Raw genomic sequence first — 27,107 nt, 5'->3', positions numbered from 1 at the left:
TGAGGGCTCAGCAGAGCATCACAGGATCGAAGAATGAGCTCAGGTGGGTTTTGCGAGGTGAAAATGGAGGGCATGTAACTGTCGATTTTTTCAGCTTCCTTTCTTAGCTCCTCTTGTCAGGACTCTCTTACCTGTTACCCCTCCCACCTCTGATGGAGGCCAGCACTGCCCCCCCACCCCCTGTCACTGTCCCCACGACCCTGGGGGCTCTCTCCTGGTCTCATGGCTTCAAACAGAGTGATGATCCCAGACTCCAGCCCCGGCTACCTGCCTCCTGGACATCCCACCTGCCTGTCCCTCCCCCATGCCTCTGGCCCAACATGTCCAATACGTTGTCCCACCCCTAGGTGCCCTGTTTCCTTGCTGTTACCTTTGAGGACACATCACTAGAGTCTTCTCTGCTCTCCCCTCTCCCACCACCTCCTAGGTTTGGGCTGCCTAAGCATGATTCTAACAGCTCTTCAATATCCTCCCCTCCCCACCCCCCAGTCCCACCAGATCCCTCTCCCTGTAAAACTGATCATGATGGGGCCATGCTCGTCCCTGGACCCCTCCCCCTCAGGTTCCTTTTACAAGGATGGTTCCCTCCTCCCAGCCAGTCTCAGTGGACCTGGACTGCAGGCATGAATATATGAGCCGGAGGGGCCATATACTTTGTGATGAATTCCTGATTTTATCTTTTCAGATAATGAACGTTTACTTAGTATTTACCATGTAATCGTATCATGGACTCCAAACTGAGTGAGGTATAATTCTTGCCCTGGAAACACTTTCAATCTAGAAGAACTATAATCCAAATAAAAGGACAGCACCATGGAAACGGTGAGAACGCTGGCTGTGTACGATTCTTGGGGATTCTGCCTGTAGGTGAGTCAAAGGCTGCCTGGAGAGACGAGCCCACCCCAGCTCTCTTGCATTCACGACAAGATCCACCTCTGCTCCCTCTTGGCTACCGAGAGGCAGTGTGAACCTGATTTCTTTGATTCTTCCTTGTTTGCTTCTGGTTCTTCCACAGACAGGTGAGTGAGAAGAAGAGACCAAAGTTGTGTGCATGAAAAAGCCACTGTGGAATGACTAGGGTAGAAGGAAAAATGAGACCATCAGATACCAGGTGGCTTGCCAAGGTGTTTCCTCCCCAGGACAGACAGCAGGCAGCCTGGCCTCTGGAGTTCAGAGCTGAGCTCAGAAGCTCCCACCATCTTGGCCTTGGCATCAAAGGCCAGGACTCTCCAAGCTAAGCAGTAAAACCCAGGGATTCTCTGGAATACAGTAGAATTTGCCCTGCTCTCCACAGGAAAGGAGGCAAATAAGAGCCCGCCAGCTCTCCTTGGTGGCCTCGCTGAGAAGGGCCAGGTATTTTCCGGGCTGTCCCAGCAGGCGGAGGCTACCAGGCAAAGGGGGAAGTGATGCCTCTGATTCCCCAGGCCTTAAATGGGAACGCGCGGGTGAGACATTCTACCTAACAGTTTACTCAACTCCCTATTCACAAGTTCCTCCAGACTTTTTCAGTGCAGCAAATCAAGGTACTGGGGGTAAGGGGTGTGTGTTCCTGATGGGGAAGTGGAATCCCAGACAAGGGAAGAAGTGACATTGGCCTGGTCCACACAACAGGTCAGGGATGTGAGGCCTCAAATCCAGGATTCCTACCTCGATCCAGTATCCCCTTTGCTACCGTGTATCCCCTCTTTCTCACCCCCACTCCTACCGGGAGATTATCAGCTAAGCGGAAAGGCGGCGTGGTGGAAGAACAGTTCAGATTCCCAGAGAAGGGAAGCAAACTCAGAGGCCACCTCTGGGCCAGCGACTGGGGGATGACCACCCCCAGCCCGTGTAAACTGGGGGATGAGGGGCGCATGGAAGCTGACATACCACTGTCTTCACCCATGCCTTTCCTGCAACAGTCTGGCCTGGTGACGTCTCAGGCCTTTCCTTCCATGTCCTCTGCCATCACTCGCTCATTATCCAGGCTAGAGAAAGCCTCTGACAGCCTCTAACTGAACCAGAGGCCTTCTGTCTCCATGCCAGCCTCCCTCCCTCCCTCTCTCTCTCTCTCTCCCACACACACACACACACACACACACCTCTGTGTGTATGTATTCCCAATTTATTGCTTCAATTACGTTTGCCTCTATTCATAAAGTCCTAAACTCCTCCACAACCGGCCCCACTGTGTCAACCCTGCCGGTCCCTAAAGGACAACCAGGCCGCTGGAGCACTGGGAAAAGGTCTAAGATGTGGCAGATGACGTGCCAGATGCCCAAGGTGGTCCTCTGGGGTGCAGCACTGCATCAAGAAGCAGGAGGTAGGGCGAGTTGCCGTAAGCAACCAGCTCGTGTAGTTGCAGAGGAGCCCAAAGCCAAGAGCTGGAAACACTGGAGGTAAATCCGAAGCCAAAAGGCAAGGAAGGACCAAAACAGACAGAACAGGTTTCAGTAACCGAGTGTCAAGGTTAGCGTTGGTACTGGTCTCCTCAGACTCTTACGGATGTTATGGCATAAAGCAAACGAGGAATTATGTTGGGGTTTTTGAGGATGAAGATTCTTGGTGTGGATGAGAAGATTTAAAGATGTAAAATGGTGCAGTCGCCATGGAAAACGGCATGGTGGTACCTCCAAACCACACACAATTACCACACGATCCAGCAACTCCACTTCTGGGTATATTCCCAAAAGAAATGAAAGCAGGGACTCGAACAGATATTGGGACGCAGGTGTCCAAACAGCACAATTCACAACAGCCAAAAGGCAGAAGCCACCCAAGTGTCCGTGAACAGATGACTGGATAAACAAAATGTGTTCTATCCGTACAACGGAATAGTATTCGGTCTTTAAAAGGAAGGAGATTCTGACACAGGCCACAACATGGATGAACCCTGCGGACAGATGCTAAGTGAAATAATCCAGACACAAAAGGACAAACACTGTATGATTCCACTTACATGAGGTAACTGGAATAGTCAAATTCCTAGAGACGGAAAAGAGAATGGTGGCTGCCAGAGGCTGAGAGGAGGAAATGGATACAGAGTTTCACTGGGGGGGGGAGACGAAAACGTTCTGGAGACAGATGGTGGTGACGGAGGCACAAAAATGTACATGCACTTAATGCCAACTGAAGTGACACTGAAAAACTTGTTAAAATGGTCAATTTTATGTTGTGTATATTTTACGACAGTTAAAAAAAAAGGATGCATAAAGGGAAGTGAAAGTCTTTCAGTCCTAAATTTGAATTGGAAGTATTAGCATCCACACATGATGTATTTTATCTTATCTTCAGGTGGACGGGGGAAGTATTTCCTAACTCTCTATACGGAATGACTAACCCAACAGCAAAAAGCACAACTAGCGGGGCCAACTCTAAGAGTGGTGTCCAAATGCCATTTCTCACTAAAAGGAGTCAGGCTTTCCTGGAGAGATAGCCAAACCCAGGTCTGGGAGGAGAAAATGTATAAGAGCTTGGAACATTTTGTAGTATGGAAAGCAGGAAAGGATCAAACCAAGATTTTGTCAAAAGAACTCAGGAGCCAATTTGGACAAGTTTCCACTGGCAAAAGATGGGACAATGTGAACATCAATCAGGATAATAAGGACATGGGATAAAACACATCATATCTGTTTAAATCCATGAGTTCTTAATGATACTAAAAAGTTTTTATTTCACTGGTAATCTTGGAAGGATGCTAGGGAACTAATTCACTATTTTGAACACTGAAGAGTAAAGTGAAAGAAGCCAGCATTTATCCTGCCTTTCCTATACAAACTGTATCTCAGGGTAAACAAATATTTGATAAACTAAAAAAAAAATTTTTTTAGTGTTATAGACGTGTATCAGCTAATAAATGAAGGAGTGAGAGCGTTAGAATGTGACCGTTTGCAACCCCTGATGAAATAACAGATCTAGGTAATGACTGTCCATGGCTGCCGAACATTACCTAGCCTATTTTTCCAATCACAGATTTACACGAAAAACAGGGGACAGAGGAACATGTTAAATGAGGGAAATGCAATCAACAAAATCCAGGCTGTGGGAAACCTACAGGAAAAGCCTAGTTTCTTTAGCAAACATATTGCAGGAAAAAGAAGAGAGAGTAAAAGGGGAACTATAGGTTAAAAGAAACTTAAGAGACATAAACAGAGGCAACGTATGGACCTTATTTAGATCCCAATTTGAACAAATTGTTAAAGAAAATTAGACAAATGGGAAATTTGAACACCGATTGGATATTTAATGATATTAAGGAGTGGTGGTTAACTGTATCAGAGTGATACTGGTCCTGTATTTTTTTTTAAAGTGTCCTTATATCTTTTAGAGATACAGACAAGTATTTAGAGATAAAATGATAAGTTGTCTGGAACTTCCTTCAAAATATCCTAGTGTAGGGGAATGTGGGGGGGGGGGGCGGATACAGATGAAATACAGCTGGCCGAGAGTTGACATTTGTTGAAGCTGGGGGATGAGTAGACACTCTCTACTTTTGCATATGATTGAAATTTAACATATTCTTAAAAACTTGTTTAAAAGGCAGGAATTGAACTTAAAGTCTTAATCTTCACCTCTAACCCTCCTGGGAGGGAGGTGCTGTGGCATCTGGCTTTGCACACCTGCATAAACAGTATTCTCCCCTGTAATTATCTGTATTCCTATTCAGGCCACTCCTGGCCCTTTACACCTCACCTTTACAGGCAGAATCACTGAGAAGAAGAGGGTGGGACCCCACCTCTGAGGTCAGATCAGCCACGGCCCCATCCTTTCCAGGGCAGGGATCTGGTTTGGGAACCAGAATCAGCCTGGATTTCTGCCCCTTCTTCTACCTCAGCCTGGACACAAGCCGCCCAGCCTCACTGTGCCCTACTGCTAGAGCACCCACAGACACACAGCTCCTCCACAGCATCTTCACAGCGTGCCTCTTCCTTTCCATCAGACATCTTTCTCTAAGTGGGAACGGGTGCAGAAATGCAGAGGGAAGGCGGTCATCACCTTGCAGGAGCGAGGCAAAAGCAAAACAAACAAGAGCCACTATTTTTAGCCTTTCTACACTATAACCAAAATGACATATCCAAAATGCTACTTGAATCCTGCCCCTCCACTGTCTAAGTCTTCTCTTCCCCAGGCCAAGTCCGAACTCTCCAGATGCCTCTGCCTGCTGCATGGCCCCCTCACCCCACCCCCCGACACTGCAGAAGAGCCAACTCAAGAGATGTCCTCAGCTTACCATGTCCTTCCTCCCATGCAGCAAACTCCTAATCATCGTTTCAGACTCCCTATAGGAGTCCACTCCTCCAGGAAGCCTGGTATCTGTCGGTTTGGCATCCTGGACTCGCGTGGAACCCAGATTTACCCCTCTATAGCCCTCCATATACTCAGACTCTCACAATTTTTTTACCTCCCCTGCCAGACTGTAGGCTCCTGGGATGCAGAGACCACCTTGTTCGTTTTCGATCTCCAAAGCCTAACGAGTGCTCAGCTCACAGGAAGCAGGAAAAAAATATTTGTTGGCTGGTTGGCTGATGAGGCAAATGATGTGTCTGGTACTGGTGTTTGTAAAAGAGCTCTACCCTCTGTGGATCTCCACGGCCGGCGGGGACCTTAGGCACTGAATGGGTTTAGTTAATAACAGAAAAACAAAACCAAAGGAACCACAAACTGAGACCAACTCTGAGGTCACTTAACCCATGGTTTCCCACCGTTGTTTTTACATTTTAGTAGTTAAGTATTTTATAAGAAAAAATAAAATTAGCCCATCAAACTTGAAATTTCACAGATACTATTGCTTAAAATGAGGCAGGTAGCCATGGAAACCTGCTCTACACAGACTGCATGAAGGCAAGTGGATGCCAGGTAAGCTCAGGAAGGTGACATGTTACTATTGTAGCTTTGCTGTAACAGCCAGCATGAACTATCGTAATGGGCACTGCCATCAGACCCTGGATTGATTTGATTTTCTTTCTCCTTCCTTCCTTCCTTCTCTCCTTCCTTCCTTTCCTCCTTCCTTCCTTCCTTCCTTCCTTCCTTCCTTCCTCCCTCCCTCCCTCCCTCCCTCTCTCTCTCTCTCTCTTTCTTTCTTTCTTTCCTTCCTTCCACTGTGGGCCTTAAGGAATCTTAGTTCCCCGACCAGGGATTGAACCTGGGCCCACGGCAGTGAAAGCGTGGAGTCCTAAACACTGGACCGCCAGGGAATTCCCAGACCCTGGATTTTAAATACCCCTTCTCACTATTTCTGTGCCTGGCCTGATTTCTTAACCTTACCAGTGCAGATACTCAAGCTCAGAGGGGCTTCATAAGTTGTCCAAAGTCACACAGCAGGAAGATTAGAGCAGGGGACAGGATCTTGGTGCTGGACTGATACACCTTCACCTCACTGACCTCCCCTTCTAAAAAGTGGGTTGAAAGCTACTTGCTCACATTTCTCAACAAAGCAGAGCCTCAGAAATCAACACATCCTGCAGCTGGTCACCTCACTTCAAGGGGGCAACCACTTAAAACTTATAAATATGCTGTAGCCTTAACATGGCTAAACATAACATACTGTAAGATTGAAAAGCTATGCTTTTACACACAACGCTCCCATCTGATTGGCTATTTATTATTGGCAGTTCTGTCGGTCAATTTCCCAGTTTTGCTCTATTTAAGAGACCAGTCTTTAGGAGCCTGTCTGGGTCACCAATCTTATGAAAACTTTCTTCAGTGCTGAAATAACTAAACAGTAACTTTTATGACTGTTTAAATATATAGATATACACATGCCTGTATAAGTATGGTAACTAAGAAGTCAAGGATTAATGTCTAACAGTGGTTATCTTTGGATGGTAAGATTACAAATTCCGTGCGTTGGTTTATATGAGTTTTTCATTTCTCCATAGTAAATATACCTGAGTTTAATAAAAGAAAAATAATTAAGTTTTACTGATACTATTTGAAAAAAAAAACTGTTTGTTTTTCTGAAGCCATCTTTGACATGGAAAACATTCTCTTTTTTCAAATAAGCAGTATTTTCCTATTAAGTGTACACTGTGAGAACCACGGGTCAAGTTAAGTTCTCTCTATATGCTAGCGAAAGGTTTTATTTGTTGTTTGTTTTCCCCCGCCTACTCAATTTTGATGGGTAACCTGTATTATTGCCTCTCTTTGCCTGGTTTGATTTATGATCCTGGAAGTCAGGTCATTCTCTGCTAGGTCAAAGAAAGAAAGAGAAAAAAAAAAAAAAGGTTTCCCCACCTAATACCTGATAAAATATCTGAAAAGGTCATTGCAGACCTTGACAGAAACACATACAATTTCAACCCAATCTGATAAAACAGCAACTAGAAAACTTTTATCAGAAGAAAATGTAACTTGCCATTTCCCAGCTCAGTTGACTGAACTTTTTTTTATCTGAAATGACAGACATCATAAGATAGGAAAAGCTGCAGATAAGAAGAGTTGTCTTGAATCAGATCCGATTGTCTGCCTGGGTTCAAACTCCCACACCTGCTCTGAATGTGTCAATGAGAGTCTCTTGGCATGGTCCCGGAGGGGTTTGGAAACATTGCAAAAGTGGTGAACTTTGAGACTCCAGCGTTTATTCTGCGATTATAATTAACCTGCTCACCAGTTGCTATCGATCAATACTGAATGGAGCTGATAAAGTTTGACTGGATTTCTAGAAGTAGAAATGGAGACTTAAACTAGGAAGAAAAAAAGGAAGATTAAAAAAATACTTTAAGGATTTAATTCCATTTTAAGCAGCAAAACTGAATCTGTGACTGACGAATCCCAAAGCCTGCGGCTTAATAATCCTCAAAATTTCCCACCATATTCTGGTGGTAACTCCTTGATGTCTCATCCTCCAAAATAAAGTTCATCTATGATGATTCAACACAGAGTGAAAGACATCCTCATGTTCATTCCATTTGCAGAGGGTGAACCACATGGCATGGCTTACCTGTCTGGATTATATTCCTCCTTTGGCAAAAAAAAAAAAATTATATATATATATATTTAAAGACATGAAGGCAATTTGGGGGGCTCCTGCAAAGTACTGAAGCCCAGAAAACCAAATTCCCTTCATTCAGATAAGAGGCTTAAATATCCTGGCTCAGTTCTGATTACAGAGTAGCAATAGATAAAACCCTAGGCCCCCTGCCAGAAACGAGAAAGCTTCCACTCATGGCTTCTGTGATCAGCTCAGACCAATTCCATGGGCTCTTCCAGCCTGGGGTTTTATCCACTGTCTTGATCCATGCCCCTATTCTCATCTTCATTAAAAAATATAATCACTGTGATTCTTCTCCTCCTTTCTCAGCTCCGACCTTCGGAGAAAAGGGAATACGGAGAAGACGGTTCTCGTTTCCTTAAGAAAAGGGACTTTTGAGAGAGCCAGACGGCTTTGCTCTTCTTATGCAGCCAACAGTCCCCCCCAGAGTAAGAAGAATCTTCTAGTTTGGAGGGTCTGAATTCTGGGCAATCTCTCGTTAATTCTCCGCACACCCAAATCAGGATGCTGAAAGGAAGCTTGTGTGAGGCAGGGATTCCTGGCATTGCAAGTTCTGCAGTATCAGAATGAGATGGAGAGACATTGGTGGGAAACAGGAAAACAGAGAAGAAAAACTACACTGGGGAGAGGGAGCAGGTAGTGAGCAGAGTAACAGAAACTCCTGAAGTTTACTTGAGTCCTTCAAACACCACGTACCTTCTGGATCTGAAGAGTGGAGCGCCCTTAAGCTTGGCAAATGCAAAGTGTGGCAAACAGGGAAAAAGCATGGTCCTAGAAGTGGGACTTACCTGGGTTCTAAGCCAGGGCTGTTTACTACCAGCAGGAATTGGGGCAGATTAATCATTCTGACCATCAGCTTCCTCTTCTGCAAGATGGAGATCACAATATCTAATTCTCAAGAAGGACTTAAAAGTTCCTGTTACCTGACAACTTCCTCATTGACCCTCGAGAAAGGATCCAACTTACTTGCATATATGCACAGTACACAATACATATATCTATGTATATATATACATAGATATATGTATATGTGTGTGTGTGTGTGTGTGTGTGTGTGTGTATATATATATATATATATATATGCATATATGGTACAAGATATAGGTTCCTGTCCCTAAAAAGTTGAAAGTTGTTAGCTGGTTTCCAAACATGAATGTACCCAAACTTGTAAACTTATTTTGTATAAATTAAAACAGGTCAGAGGTTATTCCTAGTATAACCCCACTCATATTATTTTCCCTTACTTTCTTGAGAAGGAGACAAAAGAGTAGCTCTATAGTAGCCAATAAAACGTTTAAATAATCCTCCCTGGAGTGTGTTACATGAGACCATGTCGTGGGCCATAGAAGGTCAATATAACAGAGTGATACTCATTCCCAAGCCATGAGAGAGCCTTATCAACTGCACCTTATGCAGGACTGGAGGTCAAAGAAGTCACCAGCAGACAAATACTTTCCGATGTCAAAAAGGCCCCTTCAAGATCTTAAAACAGCAGCATCCCTGGACCTGCAAGAATTGCCCACTTCTACAGCAAGGCAATGGGAAAACCTGCGGTCCTTCCTCTTTCTTATGCAAACAGAAGCAGCAACATTTGCAGCTCTACATTCAGTACAACTCAAAGGTCTTAAAACGACAGGTTGAAAAGAATTGGCTAAAAGACTTACCTTGCCTCGGGAGAAGGTAATGTGGTTTTCTAACACAATCCCATCACTGTCCTAGGTTAGTGGTTTTCCATTCTGGCCCCAAAATAACCTGAGGGAGAAGTACCCACACCAGGAAAGGTCACCAGCGTATGCGCCCACGAGGGGATCTTAGGAAGTCACGTCAGTGGGGTTGGGTTCGGGGAGGGGGGCGACATCTGACAACTGTGGACGGAGATCTGCTCCCAGAAGGCATTACTGAGAGTAGGATAAGGGTTTTTTGACCCCTAGGTAAAGGAATCTCCTGTTGGATAAGCAAAAATCAAAAGCCGAATTCAGTAAATAACAATTTATGTTTTAAAGTACTCTTCCTGTACACCCATAAACTCTAAATATAGAACTCTATTTTTTTTTAAAAAGGCGGGAGACTTTCAGGAAGTTAATTCATGAATATTATGTCTTTTTAAAAATTTAATTGGTCTAATGTTTTTTTAATTGGTAATATAGTCACATGGCTCAAAATTAAAAAGGTTCCATTTGTACACCCACGTCCACAGCAGCACTATTCACAAGTCAAGAGGAGGAAACAACTCAAGTGTCCATGACGGATGAATAAACAAAATGTAGTACACACATACAATGGAACATTATTCAGCATTAAAAAGGAAGAAGTCATATCACAGGCTACAGCATGGATGAACCTGGAGGACATTATGCTAAGTGAAATTAGGCAGTCACAAAGAGATGAGTGCCGTACGATTTCCACTTACATGAGGGATCTAAAGTAGTCACATTCATAGAGACAGATCTGAAGTAGTCAGATTGGGCTTCCCTGGTGGTGCAGCGGTTGAGAATCCACCTGCCAGTGCAGGGGACACAGGCTCGAGCCCTGGTCTGGGAAGATCCCACATGCCGCAGAGCAACTAAGCCCGTGCGCCACAACTACTGAGCCTGCACTCTAGAGCCCGTGAGCCACAACTACTGAGTCCACGCACCACAACTACTGAAGCCCGCGCGCCTAGAGCCCGTGCTCCGCTACAAGAGAAGCCACCGCAATGAGAAGCCCGCTCACCGCAATGAAGAGTATCCCCCGCTCACCACAACTAGAGAAAAGCCCACGCGCAGCAACGAAGACCCAACGCAGCCAAAAATAAATGAATAAATAAATTTATTTAAAAAAATAATAAAGTAGTCAGATTCATAGAGACAGAACGGCAGTTACTAAGGGCTGGGGGAGGGTGAAGTTCGGAGTGTTGTTTAATGGGTATAGACTTTCAGTTTTGCAAGACAAAAAAATTCTGAAAATCTGTTTCACAAGAATGTAAACAACAACTTAACACTACTGAACTGTACACTTAAGAATTGTTAAGGCAGTAAAAACAAAACAAGGTAAATCTTAACTTTAACCTCCCTGTATTTTAAATGTATTTTCTTGTTATTTAATGGATTAATAAAGAAGCACAGAAAGGACAATGAAAACTGGTTAAGGTGGTGAAAAATTCAAAAAGTTCCAAGGCACAGACGGTGAAAGTCCTTTTCTCACCCTTTCCCCTCACCTCTCCAGTTATTCCCGACGGGCAATCAATGCTACAGGTTCCTTGTGAATATTTCCAGAGAGAAATTAAATATTTCCAAATGCATATAATCTTTTCTTCTCTTTTTTTACACAAATACAGTGCTACACACACATCCTGCACTTATAAATGTCTTGAAGAGGATACCATACCATTACATAATGAACTTCCTAATTTTTTATGCTGGCAAGATATCATATTGTTTGTATGTACCATGTGAACACAAACACTCCCCTAATAATGCGGATATAGATTACTTACAATTTTCGTTGGAGTAATTAGTTCCAACGACACAACAGTGCTGCAACTAACATGTGCCCATAGAATATATTCTATATTTGTAGAATAAATTCCTAGAAGTTAGATTTCTAGGTCAAGGGTATCAGCTCTGTAATTTGTCAGATATCACAAAGGACTCTCCATAAAGGTTGTACCAATTTACACTCCCATCCACAGGTATCAGAGTTCCTGTTTCCCCACACCCCGGAGTATGTTTGTTTTCTTAGCTCGTTTAAGTAAAAAAAAAAAAAAAAAAAAAAATAGGGAGGGATACTGAAGAAAATGTTATCTAAAGCTGTCTCCTGTGCATCATTTCACCTGAGCGCTTAGAAAGTACCTAACAAATGTGGCTTGACCTTTCAATGGGACACCTCTGGGCAGGTGACAGATCTCACTAGAAGCAGTGACATATCCCTGGCTACGCCCCCCTCCCCAGCCACACACACACCTTCCCCATTTAAATGGTTCTCAGGGCAACACCACAGACCAGCCCTAGCTCTGACTGACCTGCTCAGGGTGGTAACGGAAGTTAAACAACTTTGGTTTCTCAAAGACTGACGAATGATTCTCTAGCCAAACAAGATACCTACGACGAGTTGATCTCACAAAGTTCCCTACATAAATGCACTGGCTCTGAAAGCAAGTGGCTTAATTGATAAGCAGTCCCCAAAAGATCCAGAAAACACTTCAGAGTCTTCCACCAACCTATACCATAAACAAACTCTTAGAACACCGTGAATGAGACAAAGCTTTCAAAGAAACCATTTGGCTAACACTGAGTGATATACATGCATTTCTTTGTGTTTTTTTTTTTTTTAATCAACCCTTAAAATGATTCAAAACTGTTGCACTCCTTTGAAATTATAACTGCTTGTTCTTCTATTACACAAAAGAATTGTTATTCCATCATAAACTATATTTTCGTAGCTTTTCCAGTAACATCTACCACAATGCTATTTTCTTTAAGGCATAGTCTCATATAATTTCCAGTTTCCTTTTCAGCCTTAAGTATTTACAAGCATTAATTGGTACAAAAATCAACGTTATTGTGGTGTAATGTACACACAATAAAACACTCCTATTTTAATAGTATACATCCATGAATTCTGACAAATGGATATGCCTACGTCAACAACCGTGATCGGGATCTCTAAAAGGAGACAGCTATATCATCCCGCCACAGCTAACTCACAGGCACACCAAGGCAGACCCGAGCCCTTGAAATGCAAGAGTCCCCAGCACAGCTCCACTGGCAGATGGCCACACGGTGTCTCCTTAAGCACTTTCAGTGCCCAGGGGTGCATGAATAAGACATAGCCATTCCATTTCAACAGCTACAATCCTGTGTGCAAAAGTGTTCTTCTCAAAACTAATGTCTGCTCACCTAGAGCAACACAAAGTTAAAAGGACATAGACTTTTGCCTTTTAGATATTTATACAGAGACACTCTCTCCCTCTCTTAACCACCCTGGGACTTCTCCAACGGAAACTGCTCCAGTGGTTTCCCAAGGCTTCAGGAACCCTCTCCCATCTGGCTCACGCCTCCCCAGAGCCCTCCGGTGGGTCTCTTCAGCAGCCGTGGTGTGTGGTTTGACCTGGGCAGAGGACTGCAGCAACTCCCTCCTGCATCTCCACTGAAATATTTGCTCAGTGCCCAGCGTGTGCCAGGCACTTACACATGGGTGAGACTCTGTACCTGGTCTCAGTAAGGTCACATAATTCCATCAGTGCAGCCTAATTCATGAATTCAATGGTTGTGTCAGGGCTCATATTGAACTTGGAATGAATTAAAGTTTATATACGTGGCAGTCAAGGCAGAGTCATTCCTTCCACCCTAAGTCCAGAGCTCTACAGAGGCCCCTGTTTGCTTTTATTACTTTGCTTTTTGCCTTATTCCAATAACCAACAAAAGAACTCTGGCAAGATATGAACTATTGTTAATACTAACGATTAATACTTCATAGAGAAATGAAGGTGGTCTCTTTTTTCTCCTCTTTGAAATTAAAAACAGTTTCTGTGTGAAGAATGAGTTAATCTGTGTGGTTTCACCTATGGTGATAAATACATCATTTAAACAAAGCCAAGCTGGGTTCTATTATTTCATGGTACCAGACAGTGTGACAGTAAATGAGGGCATGCATTTTCTTTCTTTCTTTTTTTTTTTTCCTTTCCAAATTGCAGGTACTTTTCCTGACAAACTTCTATTTACCCTTCAGCACCAACTGCAGACAGCACCACTCAGGTGAAGACTTCCAGATTCCTAGACAGAGGGAGGTACACCTCTGTCTTCTCTCCTCTGCTCTCAGCTCATGGCCATAGCCCATTGCTGGGTCACTCACCTGTCTTCATGCCTGTTTAGGGGGACCAATTATCTCCGTTTGTTGGGGGCCTGTCCTAGGTTTAGCACTAAAAATCCCCAATCCTAAAAAGCCCTCAGTCTTGAGAAAATCAGAAAAATTGGTCACTCTGCCATGATAGTGACTATTTACTCAAATAGCCATCATTTATGTGCCCAAGCCAAGAACTTCACAAACGTTACCTTATTTTTCTAATTTAAAACAACAGTAAAAGTAGTTACAACCATCCCATTATACAGGAAAAGAGAGGAGACTGAGAGAGGTAAGTACCTTGCCCGAGATCACAGGGGCACCCGAAATTGAATCTAGGTTTGCCTTTGTCATACCACACCCTGTACTGCCATCTTAGGACCCAGTGGCAACTCCCCACAGCAAGCTCTCAATAAACACCACGGACTCAGTAATCACTTGTCATCATCCTTCGATCACTCAGCATCAGTTAACATGTCAGTGATGGTCCTCGATAAAGCTACCAGGCATTAACAGGAGGGTCCATGTGATAGGAGGAACATATAAAAAGCACATGTACATATGCTGCTTTTAACTGGCTTTTATGCAAGTACCACCCGCAGAACATGCTGGAGATCTGAATGCCAACAAACTCAACGTGCCTCCTGTCCCCTCACACAGGTAACGTGGAACCATTCACCACTTGACCACTTAAAACACCTGGCTGTGTACAGAAGAGAAAATCCCACTGCTTGGCCAGACCCCAGGACTGTCTTCAGGTGGGACTTCCTGAAGTAGTGGGACAGAGCACTGCGTGCCAGGAAGACAGGCCACACTTGTCAGCAAGGGGCCCCTCCTTAAAGGTCGGCTTGCCATCTGTTGACACTGGAGTGTGGGAAACACTACTTACTCCAACACCCTCCGGCCTGGTATGGGTTACATTTGAGAATCTAAATACTCACTGTGTGCACTCCTCACACCGTATTATTTTTTTCTTACATTGTTGTGGCTGTAACTCTCATGACCACAAAGAATCCCCCCCCATCTTTGGATGTCAGACTTCTCTTTTTGCCCTAACCAAGCACCAAATTCTCAGTCCAGGATCACAAGGGTTAGGAAGCAACCTCCCCACCCCTCCCCCAAGTTCGAAGAAGTGAAACTGTGTGGACCATTCCTCCCTATTTTAAAATAGGAGTTCTAGAGGGAGCTCTAGAGAGAACTCAAGAGGGTTCTAAGAACGTGGGGCCTGAGGGGCCCACGCCCAGCATGCTCACCTCGAGCTGCCATTGTATGGAGATGCTGCCGAGCTATCTCTCAAGGTCCTCCCGAGGGTCTCCGGAGCCTGGGGAGGGGCGGGCCCTCCTCTCTGGGGGTGGCGTCTGGCTCCCCCGTGACGGGGAGGGGGAAACTGGGAGCCACAGCTCCAAGCCCCGGCGCCACATCCACGGTTATCAGTTTACCTGAGATGTGTATTTGGGCGGACACCCCTGGGGATCTTCCCCAGGCCACCCAGGGTCTGAGGATAAATTAAAAGCTCTTCAAAGCCTGGACCCTTCTCGGAGCCAGCCCAAGACTGGAAACCTGGGAGGAACAGACTTTACTCTTCAAAGTGAGAACAAATGCGAAAGGATTTAGCACTTAGTAGGTAGTCAATAAATGTTAACTTTGTTGCTCAAGTCTGGGCTTCCCCTCCCCTACAAGAGTAGCCTCCATCCAAGCCCGATCCCGTCCCTGCCTGAAATTCCACAGGACCAGGGGTCATTTGCATTTTGAACTAGCGTTGCCACTTCCTTTCTCTCTCAGCCTGAAGCGCCGAAGCCCTTCCTCGGACTTCATTTTGTTCATCTGTAAATGGGAGCAAGGGGCACACGTTTGATGTCCTTCCCAAGTCTGACATTCAAAGAAGCTATTAAAATTGTGCCCATTACGATTGTAATTTCTAACCCCAGCCCTCGGGACCGGACGAGGCTGAACACTTGGACCTGCGGCAAAGTCTCCACTTCAGTCGGGCATTATAAAGATGCACCTCTGGGCTTCCCGCGTTCCCGGACACCGACCTGGAGTGCGCTTCCAACGCAGCCCTGGGCACCTATGCCCCGCCGACCAGCACATGGTCACAGCACGCTCTGGCCCCGAGGCACCCACCTGGCACTGATCCCAGTTCAACCCATCTCCATTGTTAGGGTCCCTCATCTGTTCCCGGTGTGAACTCCCCGACAGCAAAATCTTCTGCCACCCCGAGGGATCCTCCAACTGGCCCGCCAAATGGCCCAGAAGATGTTGGGCCCAAGCCATGTAATCAGTTCCCTGCGGAGGACGCTGAGCAACGGCCGAGAGGAGGCGGGAGCAGAAACCCGGTGCTCCCAGCACTGTGCAGCCGGGTCGCCCGGCGGCCTCCGCAGTCACCTACAGACGGGCGCTGCCCGGGCGCACGTAGACCCAGACACACCCGACGCCCGGGGCCACCCTGCAGTCGTCTCTCCCTTTCAGAAAAGGATCTAGAGGGCAGGCCCGCCCTCACTAAACAGAATCTGGGTTCCGTGGGGCTGTGACCTTCACCGCCGCTACCGCCCGCCCCGGCCGCCAGGTTCTGTCTCCCAGTTTGCTTTCCTTGGAAAAACTCACGTATCCCCTCTATCCCCTGCCCCCGCCCCCGCATACCTGTGAAAAATTAAATGTCCCAAACAAGGCTCAGGACTACCTCTGTTCCGGCCCCGGACCGCCCGGGGACGCGCGCTCAGCACTCACCGAGATTGGGGTGTCGGGTTGCAGGGTTGGCCCGGCCGGGCAGGCTGTGCAGAACCGGGCTGTCGAAGGGACCGGCGGAGGCCGCGGCGGCCGCGGCCCAGGACGCGCCCACGTCGGCCATGTAGGCGGGGTAGGGGCTGGAGTAGGAGCCCGCGAAGCCGGCTCGCCCGTACTGCTCGCGGCCCGCCAGGCCGGCGCCCGCCGCCCCGCCGCCACTGCTGTAGGCCGCGGCTTCCCGGGCCGCAGCGGCGGCGGCGGCAGCGGCCAGGGACCCGGTGGTGCCCGGGAAGGAGAAGCGCGGCGACACTGGCGGCGGGGTGTAGGCGGCTCCCTCGGCTCCCGCCTGGCTCCAGCCCGGGCTGCCCTGCTGGGTCCCGGGCCCTGCGCCCGACGGCGCGGCCCCTGAGCTGCCGCCCGAGGCGGCCCCGGACACGGTGCCCCCGCCTCCGCCCTGGAGGTAGGACAGGCCGAGCACGGAGGAGGGCACCCGCGGCGTGGGCACGTAGACCGGCGAGGACGCGGCGCCTGCGCCGTGCATGAAGGCGCCCGGGCCGCCCGCCTCGTAGGGGCCCGGAGGGGGGCCGTGGTTGGCGGCCATGGCCAGGCTCTGGTACATCGCCCCGCGCGCTCGCAGCGTCCGAGTCCTCAGGACAAGAAGCAGTGCGGGGAGAGAAAATAATAATACAAAAATAAAAAGACGAATAATGTACAAGTCAGGGGCTGTCACAAAAATGAAGATCAAAAATCAAAGGTTAAAAAAAAAACCACGAATCCTTCAAAAATATATGCGTATTAAATCCAGCATTGAGCCAAAGACAATAGGCTCTGGTTTACTCAGGAAAATCCCAAACTGAATTTGCGGTTGTTCCCGGAGGTGGTGGAGGAGAGGCCGAATCCACTGCAGGGACTAGAGGTCGCGAAGACGCGGGGTAGCGCCCGGGCGCGGGCACGGGGCTCCAGCCGGGGGCACGCGGCCTGGCCTGTCGCTGCGCGGCACCGCCGTCTTCAGGACACCCCGGCCTGCGGTGCAGGGTGCGGGAGGCTGGCTCCAAGGCCGAGGGCCGGGCTGGCTCCTTTCCTCCGAGATGCAGCCGCGTCTAAAGAGGGAATGACAAAGAGGGAAATAAGTTCATCCAGAGATTCCAGAGCCCATTTCCCCTAAACTTGGTTGCTTCTCCCGCCCTGCAAACAAAATCGCCACTCTCGGGGGCCCAGCTTCGGAGGCCACCCGGCTCCGCGGGAAGCTATTCTGCAGAGGCCGTGGGGTCCGGCTGCCTGAGGGAAGCCTCGGGGAGGGGCGATTTAGAGACCCGGGACTTCCCAGTTATTGGACATGAAATTACTGGTTATGATCACGCTCATTTTTTTTTGTATTGCTTGTCAAGAAGGACTTTAATTTTACCCTATTTCTAGCATATTCTTGTCACAGTATTTTAAAAGTCCAAGGGTTTCCGGTTTCCGCACAGAACCTAAACCTAAGAAATCTCGCCCCATCTCCTCTGTCCCCCCACCTATCCCCAACTGATCCTGGCCATGAAAGAACTTTAGATTGCCCATGGAAGACAAGGACAAACTTTATAAAAACCAGCAGCCTAAGAAATTTTTGTTTGCAATCTTTTTTTTTTTTTTTAACTAGAGGCAGAGTCTAAATATTTATAAGTGAGCACAGTGTCTGCTAAATCTCGGTGAAAAAGTTTGTGGAACCTCTTATCCATACGCTATATCACGTGGACATCAAATCAGACAAGATACACGTTTCTCGCAAATAGTTTTATTTTGGAGATTTTGCAGACTGGATATTAAGAAAAGTAAGAGGAATGTACAAAGTCACTTTACAGAACTACAGTACTCACTGAACCATTCCAATTCATCGAACGGGTTTTTCATATGGAATCACTGATCCACCCACATATGGAATCAGAACACCAATGAGACTGCTTGGGGGAAAGAACAGTTTGTAGGACTTGATTATATCCTCGTATCCTGTGTTTTTATTTCACCAGGCAATTTTTCTGATAAAACTAAGCACTACGCGTTCTGAAGCACCTGCTTAGCTCCAGGTCATTTTCTCCACAATTCCACTAAGTAAAAGTGTCTCTCCTCATTTTACAAAAGAGGGGACTGAAGCATCGAAAAGTTTTGAAACTCCTTTAAGATCAAAGTACAATTAAAGGGGGTAGGGGACAGGATCTGTACAACTCCAAGGGTTTAAGGCTGTCCAGTCCATGCCCACTTTTCTCCTTAGGAGAGGCAGCTACCCTTAACGTTTTTTTTTTAATTGCAGTAGTAGACTTACAGATATATTAACTGAACTATGTACTAAATCCAGGCTCTGCCACTTACTGAATGAATGACTGTAGACACACTTACTTAACCTTTCTGTGTCTCAGTTTCCTCATTTGCAAAAATTCAAATATTAAAGGTAACTATCTTGTATGGTCATTGCGAGGATTATAAATTAATATATGGAGAGCACTTATAATAGGGCCTTATAAAACTTTTATAACAGGCACAAAGAAAATTCTATACAATTGACTATTACTTTTACTACAATGTATCATGAGAAAATGCTTCAGACGTATTATGTACTATAATAAATGGTCATCTTTATTCTTGTAAAAAAATTCTGGAAAAGGAATGTCTAATACATACTATATAATGCTTTTAACCGCTTTTGCAACATCACTAATAATAATAATGTTATAGCACAGTATTATACAGTCATATGTTAACTCCTAAGTGGTTTATTATTTGCTTTCAAAACTATACAATAAGTTATTGGTTTTGGGAACATTTCCTTCCAATAAGAAGTTTAGTTAGAGGATGGATATTTAAAAATTTGACCTGAGATCACCAACTTTCCCCTTTGAAAATGAAGGCAAAAAATTAATACCTATAGGAATCTCTGGGCTTCAGTAAGTAAATACATAGGTTTACCTTAATAAAATATTCGGTATTTGATTTAAAAATCAAATAGTTGACCTATTTCATTGTATTTTCTGGAATACTCCTGCAGTTCTAAAACAAATGTCATAAGTTTCTTTTCTCAGATAGCTGCAGAAAGGAAGATTTATAATTTTGTAATCCAACTTCCAATATACATACAGATGCTAACTTAAGTTTTAAAATGGAAACGCTGAAAACGCCATAAATCTAACATCTGTCTTTATTACATTCTCTGCCTTTTTAAATGGCTGATACATTACCTCAGAGTTGGATTACTGAAAAATAGAGGGGGAAAAAATACCCCTCTATACCTTTCTGTTAAGACAAGAAATGAACTACTCCCTTTAAAAGACTCTTGCTTGTTTCTGCAATTGACCCTCCTCGCAGGCCATCCCGGGAGGGAGCGGAACGAGCTCCTGAGAATGGCAGAAGAGGTCTGGCCTTGCTGTGGGGATCCGGGCTTATGCCCCAGTTTTCCGTATCCTGCTCATCACCCATCCCAGTTCACCCAAAATTCACAAGCCAGACAGGAAAGCTTTCTTCCTTTTGCTGAGTGAGCTCAGAGCCCTCTTCTGATCTACTTCTGAGAGCGGAGAGGATCGAGAGCGTCCTAACGTTCCCGTGCATTTACAGGTCGCTCCTGCTGCTTCGGTTCAGCTGGCGCCTTCGCCCTCGGCCTGCTGCGCAGAAAACTGTCACACCCGAACGCGCACAGCCAAGCCGGCAATAACGGACCTGGTCGCTGCGAGGGACGTGGAGATCCAGAAGTGGAGGAGGGAGTATCACCCCGTCACCCCAATAAAACCTTTCTCTCTTTAAAAGCCTGAAACCTGCTCTTGGCTGCAGTTCCTTTTCTGAGAAACACAGGAAATCCTTCCCCGAGGCGCTTTCCCAACCTTCCCGGCAGCGCTGGCCGCGACTCCCACCGGCCCTGGGATTCTCACCACCCTGTTCCCCCAATCGCAAGGCCCCTCATTCTTTCAACCTGGCGGCAGTCTACCACCTGGGCATCCTCCTCTCCCCTGGGTGACCCCCGCCCCCAGCCCAAAGCCAAGAGACATAATTTCGTGGACCGGGGTAGCTAGCCATGGCCAGCTGAGGGACATCACTGCTCTCCGCCGGGTTCCCGCCCTCAGCCAATCCCACCCAGAAGCAGTGTGGGTTTAGTCTCCTGGACCCCAGATAGGAAGACGGGGAGGCATGAAAAGTGCGGGCGCTCAGCAGTATTCCCGACTTCGGAGCGCCTCCCCGGGGCCCGAGGCCCAGTTGCGCCGCCTCCCACCGCCTCTCTGTCACCCACGGGCGACACTCCTCCGTCTGACTCCCTCCGTGTTCGAGCCACCGTGCAGCCTGTGCAGGGTAGTCGGTCAGGGGGATTTCTCGCGGCCACCATCGCCACCCAGGCCCAGGCCTGCGAGATGCAAACAAGGTCTGGGAAATCTGCACGCGGGGGCGGAGATTAAACACGTTCAAGTTCACACAAAAAGAATCCAGAAGCACTTCGAGTATCCCTGTCCGCTTTCCCCCCAAATCTTACTCTGCTTTGAAGAAGCTGCTAAGCCAAAGCAGAGCCGGCTTTGGGCAAGGTTAGGGAGAGGGGGATGACCAACGTCTCCCTTCCATCCGCTGGTTACCTCTCTACTCCCAAGCAAACAAGCGCGGAGGAGACGGGAAAGAGCAAGGAGAGGCGCGGGAGAAGCCGTACCTGCAGCGGCTCGAGCTTCCTGGAGGCCGGCGCGCGCTTCCCTGGGCGCCGCGGGAGCTTCGGCGGTGGCGGAGCTCTCGCAGCCTCCCTGCCGGCCGCCTCGGAGTCCCCCAGCTCGCGGCGCGGATCCCCTCGTCCCTGCGCTCCCGCTCGCCGGCGCTGACTGGCCCGCGGGAGTCACGTGCAAGGACAGGGGGCGGGGGTGCGCCGCGGCGGTCTGCACCTCCGCTGGGCGCCTAGCTGCGGAGCTGTTCATAAAACTCCCCTAGCAGGCAAAGTCCAGGCGCAGGGATCTCCTCGGAAGACGCCGAAGTGCGACCGCCGGGGCGCGCGGGCTTCACCCACCGCCCTGCCTGAGGTCGATTCGGTTTGCGGTTTTGCCCAGGGTCAGCTTTATTAACGAGTCGTCTCTCTCCCACCTCCTCCCCTGCCTTCCACCTCCTCCCTCCTCCCCACGCTTCCTGGTGGTCCGGTTCCAGCCGCGGCCCCGGACGCGGGGGGCGAGGGGCGGGGCTGATAACGGGGAAGGTGACCTCTTGGGCGCGACCCCGGCTCGGGTGTGGGGCCCTGGGTCACCGGGGGTGCCCGGCTGGTTGCAGGGCTCCGGGTGATAGTGGGTAGTGGGATTCTCCTAGCCCCAGATTCTGGGGAGGAGGAAGAGACACCAAACTTGAGATTGCCCCCCTCAATCAAAGCGCGGACACCTAAGCCTCCCTTTCACCTTCGCAGTAGCCCGGGGAGTCGGCCAGGCTCCTGCGCTCAGTTTTATGTTCATGCAGATAAAAGTGCACGCTTTCAGGGCGAAGCTTCCCAGCCCCCGCGGCCTCCTCCCTTCAGATCTTTGCGTTTTCTCTGCTGCCTGCGGCGCCGCAGCTCCAGTCCAAGGGACTTAGGGACTTGGGGAGCTCGGCAGTCCAGCGGAGTTTCTCCGCCGAGAGGACTCTTCCAGCGGCCTCAGCCCCCCTGCCTAGAGCGGGGGCGGGGAGGGTGGCAGGCCTGAGTTTGGAGTCGGCGTCAGTGCCTAGAGGCCCCAGCTCAGCGAGGCTGCGAGCCGGAGAGTCCCTCAGACAGGTCTAAAGGTTAATAGAGCAATCACAGGGCCCTATTACCGCGTAAAAATAACCCATCGATTACCGCAGCCTTCAGCTCCAGATAACAGCCGGCCGGTGGCTCTCAAGCTTTCGGTTAAACTTCCCCCCCATCCCCCATAAGGTCGCGTTTCTCTCCCTTGCGCAGGTTTCTCATACCAGATTGGAGGGGTCGGGAGGGGGCCGGGGATACCACCCTGAAAGAAACCTGTGCGCCTCCGAAGTAAGGGTACGGGCGAGACCCGCTTCCGCAGTCTGTAATCGGTCGTGGATTCCCGGCCTGCGCGAGGGCAATCCGGGCGCTGAGGCCGAGGCTAGGACGCGGGGCTGATTGGAAGGAAACCCCCCAAAGGGATCGTGGCCAACTCGTGGGGATTCTCAGGAAAATCCCGGAGGAAGGACTGAGCGCGGCTGCGCGGGGAATTCTCTTCCCCGAGCTGAAGGTGCGGAGGTCCAGAGGGGCTCAGGCCGAAGAGAGAAAACTGAGGCGCCCGGCAGAGCGGCGGAAGGGCTGAGCGCCCGCTGGACTCACCGACGCCGCTCCCTGGGCCGCTGCGCGCCTGGGCCCCTTCGCGCCCGGGAAGCTGAGGGTGGCGTGCTAGGGGTCCCTTCTCCAGCTTCCTCCAGCTCCTCGCCAGCGCCTTGCAGAATTTGGGGCTGCAGATCCCAGGCCTGGGAACTTAAGAGGGAGGTGGTCCTGGGGATCCCGGAAGCTGGACCTGGGTAAAGGCGGTTTCGCGGGGACACTCCGACCGGCGCACTTTCTGATGCAGCCGAGAAGGGCACGCGACCCCTGTGCTCTTTGAAACGGGTCCTCCTTCCCCCTGGGGTGAGCGAGAGAGCCACGAAGCCAAAGGCCTGCGCCAGGGGCCTACGAGGGCTTTCTGAGGAGTTGCAAGGCTGAGCTCGGAGGAGCAGGAAGCCGCGCCGGCATCTCTCTTCTCCCTGGGAATTTGTGGCTCCAGCGATGCCCCATGTCTCAGAGCTGCCTCCCGCGCGCGACCCCCAGAGGGCGAAAGGGTCTGAACCTGGAGACTGGGCCTTGGGACTTAGCATCTGGCGGAGCGGCCATCTGAGCGTCCTCCCCAAAGCCAAGGACGCGGGCCGCTCCCACGCGGGCTGCTACCTTCGTAGTGCCGGGTCGGCCGCGGCGCCACAGCGCGTGTGCTGAGGGTCGCAGTAGCTGGGTGACCAGCGCCCCCCCCCACAGCCTCCCGTACAGTGGTGGGGGCAATAGCAGGCCCTGCTCTGTGTGGCTGTTGTGAGACCCCTGATGGAAGAGACTGCTCTTTCTAAGAGCTTCCTTTCGAGGAACCCCAGATGCACCAGGGGGGCGCTCCTGGCCAGCCCTGCGACAGAGCTCCTTTACAATACCACCGACACACCCCAGCCCCCCAGCCCTGTCCGCGCTCTCCTGGTGGGCTGAAGCCTGGGAGTCCGTCAAAAATTCCTTGCTTCTAGGAAGATGCCTGGAACCGAGAATTTTGTGTCTGTGTTCTGCGTTTTCCCCTCCCTTTGGGCCCAGCGCCCCAACTTTCTCCCCAGAGGGCTCAGCTCAAGGACGGTCCCGAGAGTGGCTGGCGAGCGGCCCGCTCTTTTAGGGTGTTTCGTTTTCCTTCGCTCCCTCCCTCCTTCCTTCGCTCACCCCCTCCCTCCTTCTTTCGCTCACCCCCTCCCTCCCTTGGGCGAGGCGGGAGCAGCCGCGGCCGCCGCGCCGTTGCCAGGAGCGGAGAGCATTTCAAGGCCTCGCTGGCCCGCCGGCTGGAGGAGGTTTATCGGCTGCCGCTAAGTTCCCAGGCTTCTCCCTCGCTCAGGAGGCCGCTGGGAATGGAGTTGGGGGTGTGTGTGCGTGTGGTGTGCTCTGAGGTTCGGACTCCTGGCTATTTTTAAGGAGATGTCTCTGGGCTGGCCTGGGATATGGCCCAACCCCATTCATGCCCTCTTTCCACTTTTCTTTCCCATAATCTACAAGGAAAATGTAATACTGTAAAGTCTTTGACCTCTTTTTTACTAAGGGCCTGGGTCTAATGAAGAGTCAAGTCGTGAAATTTAGACAAATAAGAATTACTAAGATGTACTATTCGATTTAAAAAAAAAAATCTCTCCAGGACACAAGACTAAGTTGCCGGAAATTTTTGCTCCATTAGGGCCTCTGGGACTTGAGCCGGTCCATACCTTAGAGACGTATTTGTAGGGCAGGACATGGAGTACAGAGGAATCGGAACTCTAGTTCCCTGAAAAAAAGTTAATAAACAGTGGACGATGGGATTCACAGCGACAACAGCGACGGTCTCCCCGGGCGGGGTTCTCCGGAGTCCCTGGCGGGACCCAAGCGGGCTTGCTTTAAGCCGAGCGCAACGCCGGGGCCACAGTCTCAGTTCTGGCTGGTGCGGCCGCCGGGCACCCTGCGGAAATCAGCCTCGGCGGCCGCCAGCCCTGAAAACCAACGACGCCTGAAAGAACAGCAGGCCCCCAAAGTCTTCTAATCGGGAGCAAGAAACCCGCAGAGAGACAGGACCGGGGAGGGCACTGGAAAAGTCACCCCTCGTCCTGTGTAACGAATTCCTCCGACATGTAGACGCATCTCTGCGAGCTTGTACCTAAGGGCTCCGGGACAGACAGGCAAAGGGACCCGCGCTGAACGTTTGCCGGCTCCTGTCCCCACGCGGCCCTCCAATTCCCCCGCCGGGCCTGGCGCCGCCGGCACGATTCCTTCTCCCTCTGCGACAGTCGGTCCGCACTCGCGGGGCCCGCACTACGCCCAGCGTCACCCCACACCCCACCCCGCGGGTGGAGCACAGAGGATCCGGGTGTGGAGCAGGGCCGTCGCCCGCGGACGGAAAAATGGAGAACGAATTAAGCTGCGAGGCTAGTAGACCTTCTTTCCCTCCCGAGCCCCTGTGCCTTGGCAGCGGGAATTCTTGGGGGGGGCTAGAGACCCCCTCCCCGGGAACCGAGCTCTGCCCACCAGGAAGCGCTCATCAGCCTCCTGCTGGTGGACGTGAGGAGAGAAGTCAGCCACGCTTCTTAATTCTGTTTTGCTAGTAAAAATACTACTCGGTGCTGCAAGGCGAAGCCATGCTCTGTCTCGGAGATCGCAAACGCTTCCTGCTGCTTCCGGCCCTGAGGACTAGAGTTTCTGGCACACCCTACCATATTTCCAGATTACAGAACACTTTCAAATTCCATTTTTTTTTTCGAGGAAACAACAACATCGGCGCGCTAGAGGGAGGGAGAGAAGATGTTCCCATCCTCATACAAACGGGAACTAGGAGACCCAGAGAGGTTAAGACACTTGTTGGAGGTGGCAAAGCCGGGGCGCTCTGCAATAGGTCTCGAATCTAGATTTCTGAGTCTTAGTTCTTTCATCCATTCTACTTATTATCGAGTTTCTATAACGAAACGCTTTTTAAAGCCCTCGTTTTGCTTTTCAAATCTTTCTAAATTTCATTTAATGAGGACGTCTGACATTTAAACATTAAAATCAAGTTTAAATAAAACAGTTCGTGTCTCATAATCTAAGAACCCGTGGGAAGGGAATGAAAAGGAGTCTCCACGTTTTCACCAAGTTCGGGAAGGATGCCAAAAGCTTTCTGAATGGGGAGGGCATTCCTCAGGTCCCGGGGCAGCGGAGGCGAGAACTGAAACCCAGTCCAGGCGCCCGCAAGTCCGGGCTCTGCCGCCAGCGGGTCGCCGAGCACCGGGCGCCCTGCGGCCAGGCTGACGCCCTAGCGTTCGCCCCTCTACCCTCGCCCAGCCTGGCTCCCTCTCCCCTCCAAATCCGGGGACTTCGGATGGGGGTGGGGGAACAGCAGCAGGCGGAAGCTTCCGGTACCCACTGCCCAGGCTGCACCGAGACCCCCTCTGGGCCTGCAGAATCCCCGAGCTGTCCGGAGGGGCCCTACTCTTGGGGACCGAAGCTGTCACCTCCAGGATCTCTCTTGGTGATGTGGGCCCCATTCTTTCCCTTGTGGGTTCTCCCTCCCTCCTACCCTGTTAGGGACTTTTGAAGCTGCAGCACTGGCTGCACCCATTACAGAGCAAGAGCACGATAAATGTTCTTGGAATACATAAAATGTGACTTTGCTTAATTCCTAGGTCTTCTGTTCCCTGGAGTTACAAATTCGTTTATCTGTGGTTGCTTATACACACCCCTTCCTCCCACACACACCCCAGAATGTAGGCTCTATGAGGACAGCAGCCAGGGCTGGCACATAGTAGATGCTCAATAAATGTTTGTTAAATGATTACAATTACAAAAGGAGTTGCTAATAGCATCTCTCAGGGTTGCTGGGAGTTGGAGAAACAACACTCCCTTCAAAGGCGAATGCATCCCCTGGCACACAGTAGGTGCTTAGAGTCACCACCGTTTCTCAGAGTAGGACCCTGAGGTCCAGGCCAGACACGGAGAGGCCCAGTCTGAGTCACTGAAGAGTGTTTATCTGCACCGCCACCTACAAATCTCTCGCCCAAATCTAGGCTGCCTCTAAGGAAACCGGGGGTCCCAGGACTCTGGGGTCTGCAGGAAGAAGGGATTTCCAGGCGCACAGTCAGGATTTTGGAGGTCGAGTTCAGCTAGGGACCTGGTTAGGCGCTTAGGCTGCGACGAGTGGACAGGGAGGCTGCCCGGATCCCTAGGACAAAGGCCGACAAGAAACGCCAGGTGTACCATCTCCCGGTGCGGACGGCCCAAACCCGTACCTTTTGGAAAGCTGGAGGGACGCTGTCCGACAGCAAGACCGAGAAAAAAAGTGAGGGAGGGATGGCGAGAGGCAGAAACAAGAGAAAGCAGAGAAAAGGAGGAGAGACAGAAGAAGGCAGGCAGAAAAGACAGAGGAAGACTGGCTTGAGA

The 27,107-nt window shown here is 49.6% G+C and overlaps 1 protein-coding gene across 3 annotated transcripts in view; it reads right to left on the bottom strand.

Moving 5' to 3' along the window:
• The window catches only part of GATA4 (GATA binding protein 4), a 53,880-nt gene extending 32,510 nt beyond the window's left edge, over positions 1-21,370 (bottom strand). For all 3 annotated transcript variants that reach the window (XM_060015265.1, XM_060015266.1, XM_060015267.1), the window contains exons 1-2: positions 21,168-21,370; positions 16,517-17,613 (exon numbers count right to left, since the gene is read on the bottom strand). In XM_060015265.1, the coding sequence (XP_059871248.1) occupies positions 16,517-17,132 (616 nt within the window). In that variant the 5' untranslated portion in view covers positions 17,133-17,613; positions 21,168-21,370. The remainder of the gene's footprint in view (positions 1-16,516; positions 17,614-21,167) is intronic.
• Between the last annotated feature and the right edge of the window lie 5,737 nt (positions 21,371-27,107).

The sequence above is a fragment of the Delphinus delphis genome, chromosome 6 (assembly GCF_949987515.2).
Source record: "Delphinus delphis chromosome 6, mDelDel1.2, whole genome shotgun sequence".
Lineage (NCBI taxonomy): Eukaryota > Metazoa > Chordata > Mammalia > Artiodactyla > Delphinidae > Delphinus > Delphinus delphis.
Note: the sequence above shows the minus strand (reverse complement) of the source record. Positions and strands in the feature narration are given on the sequence as shown.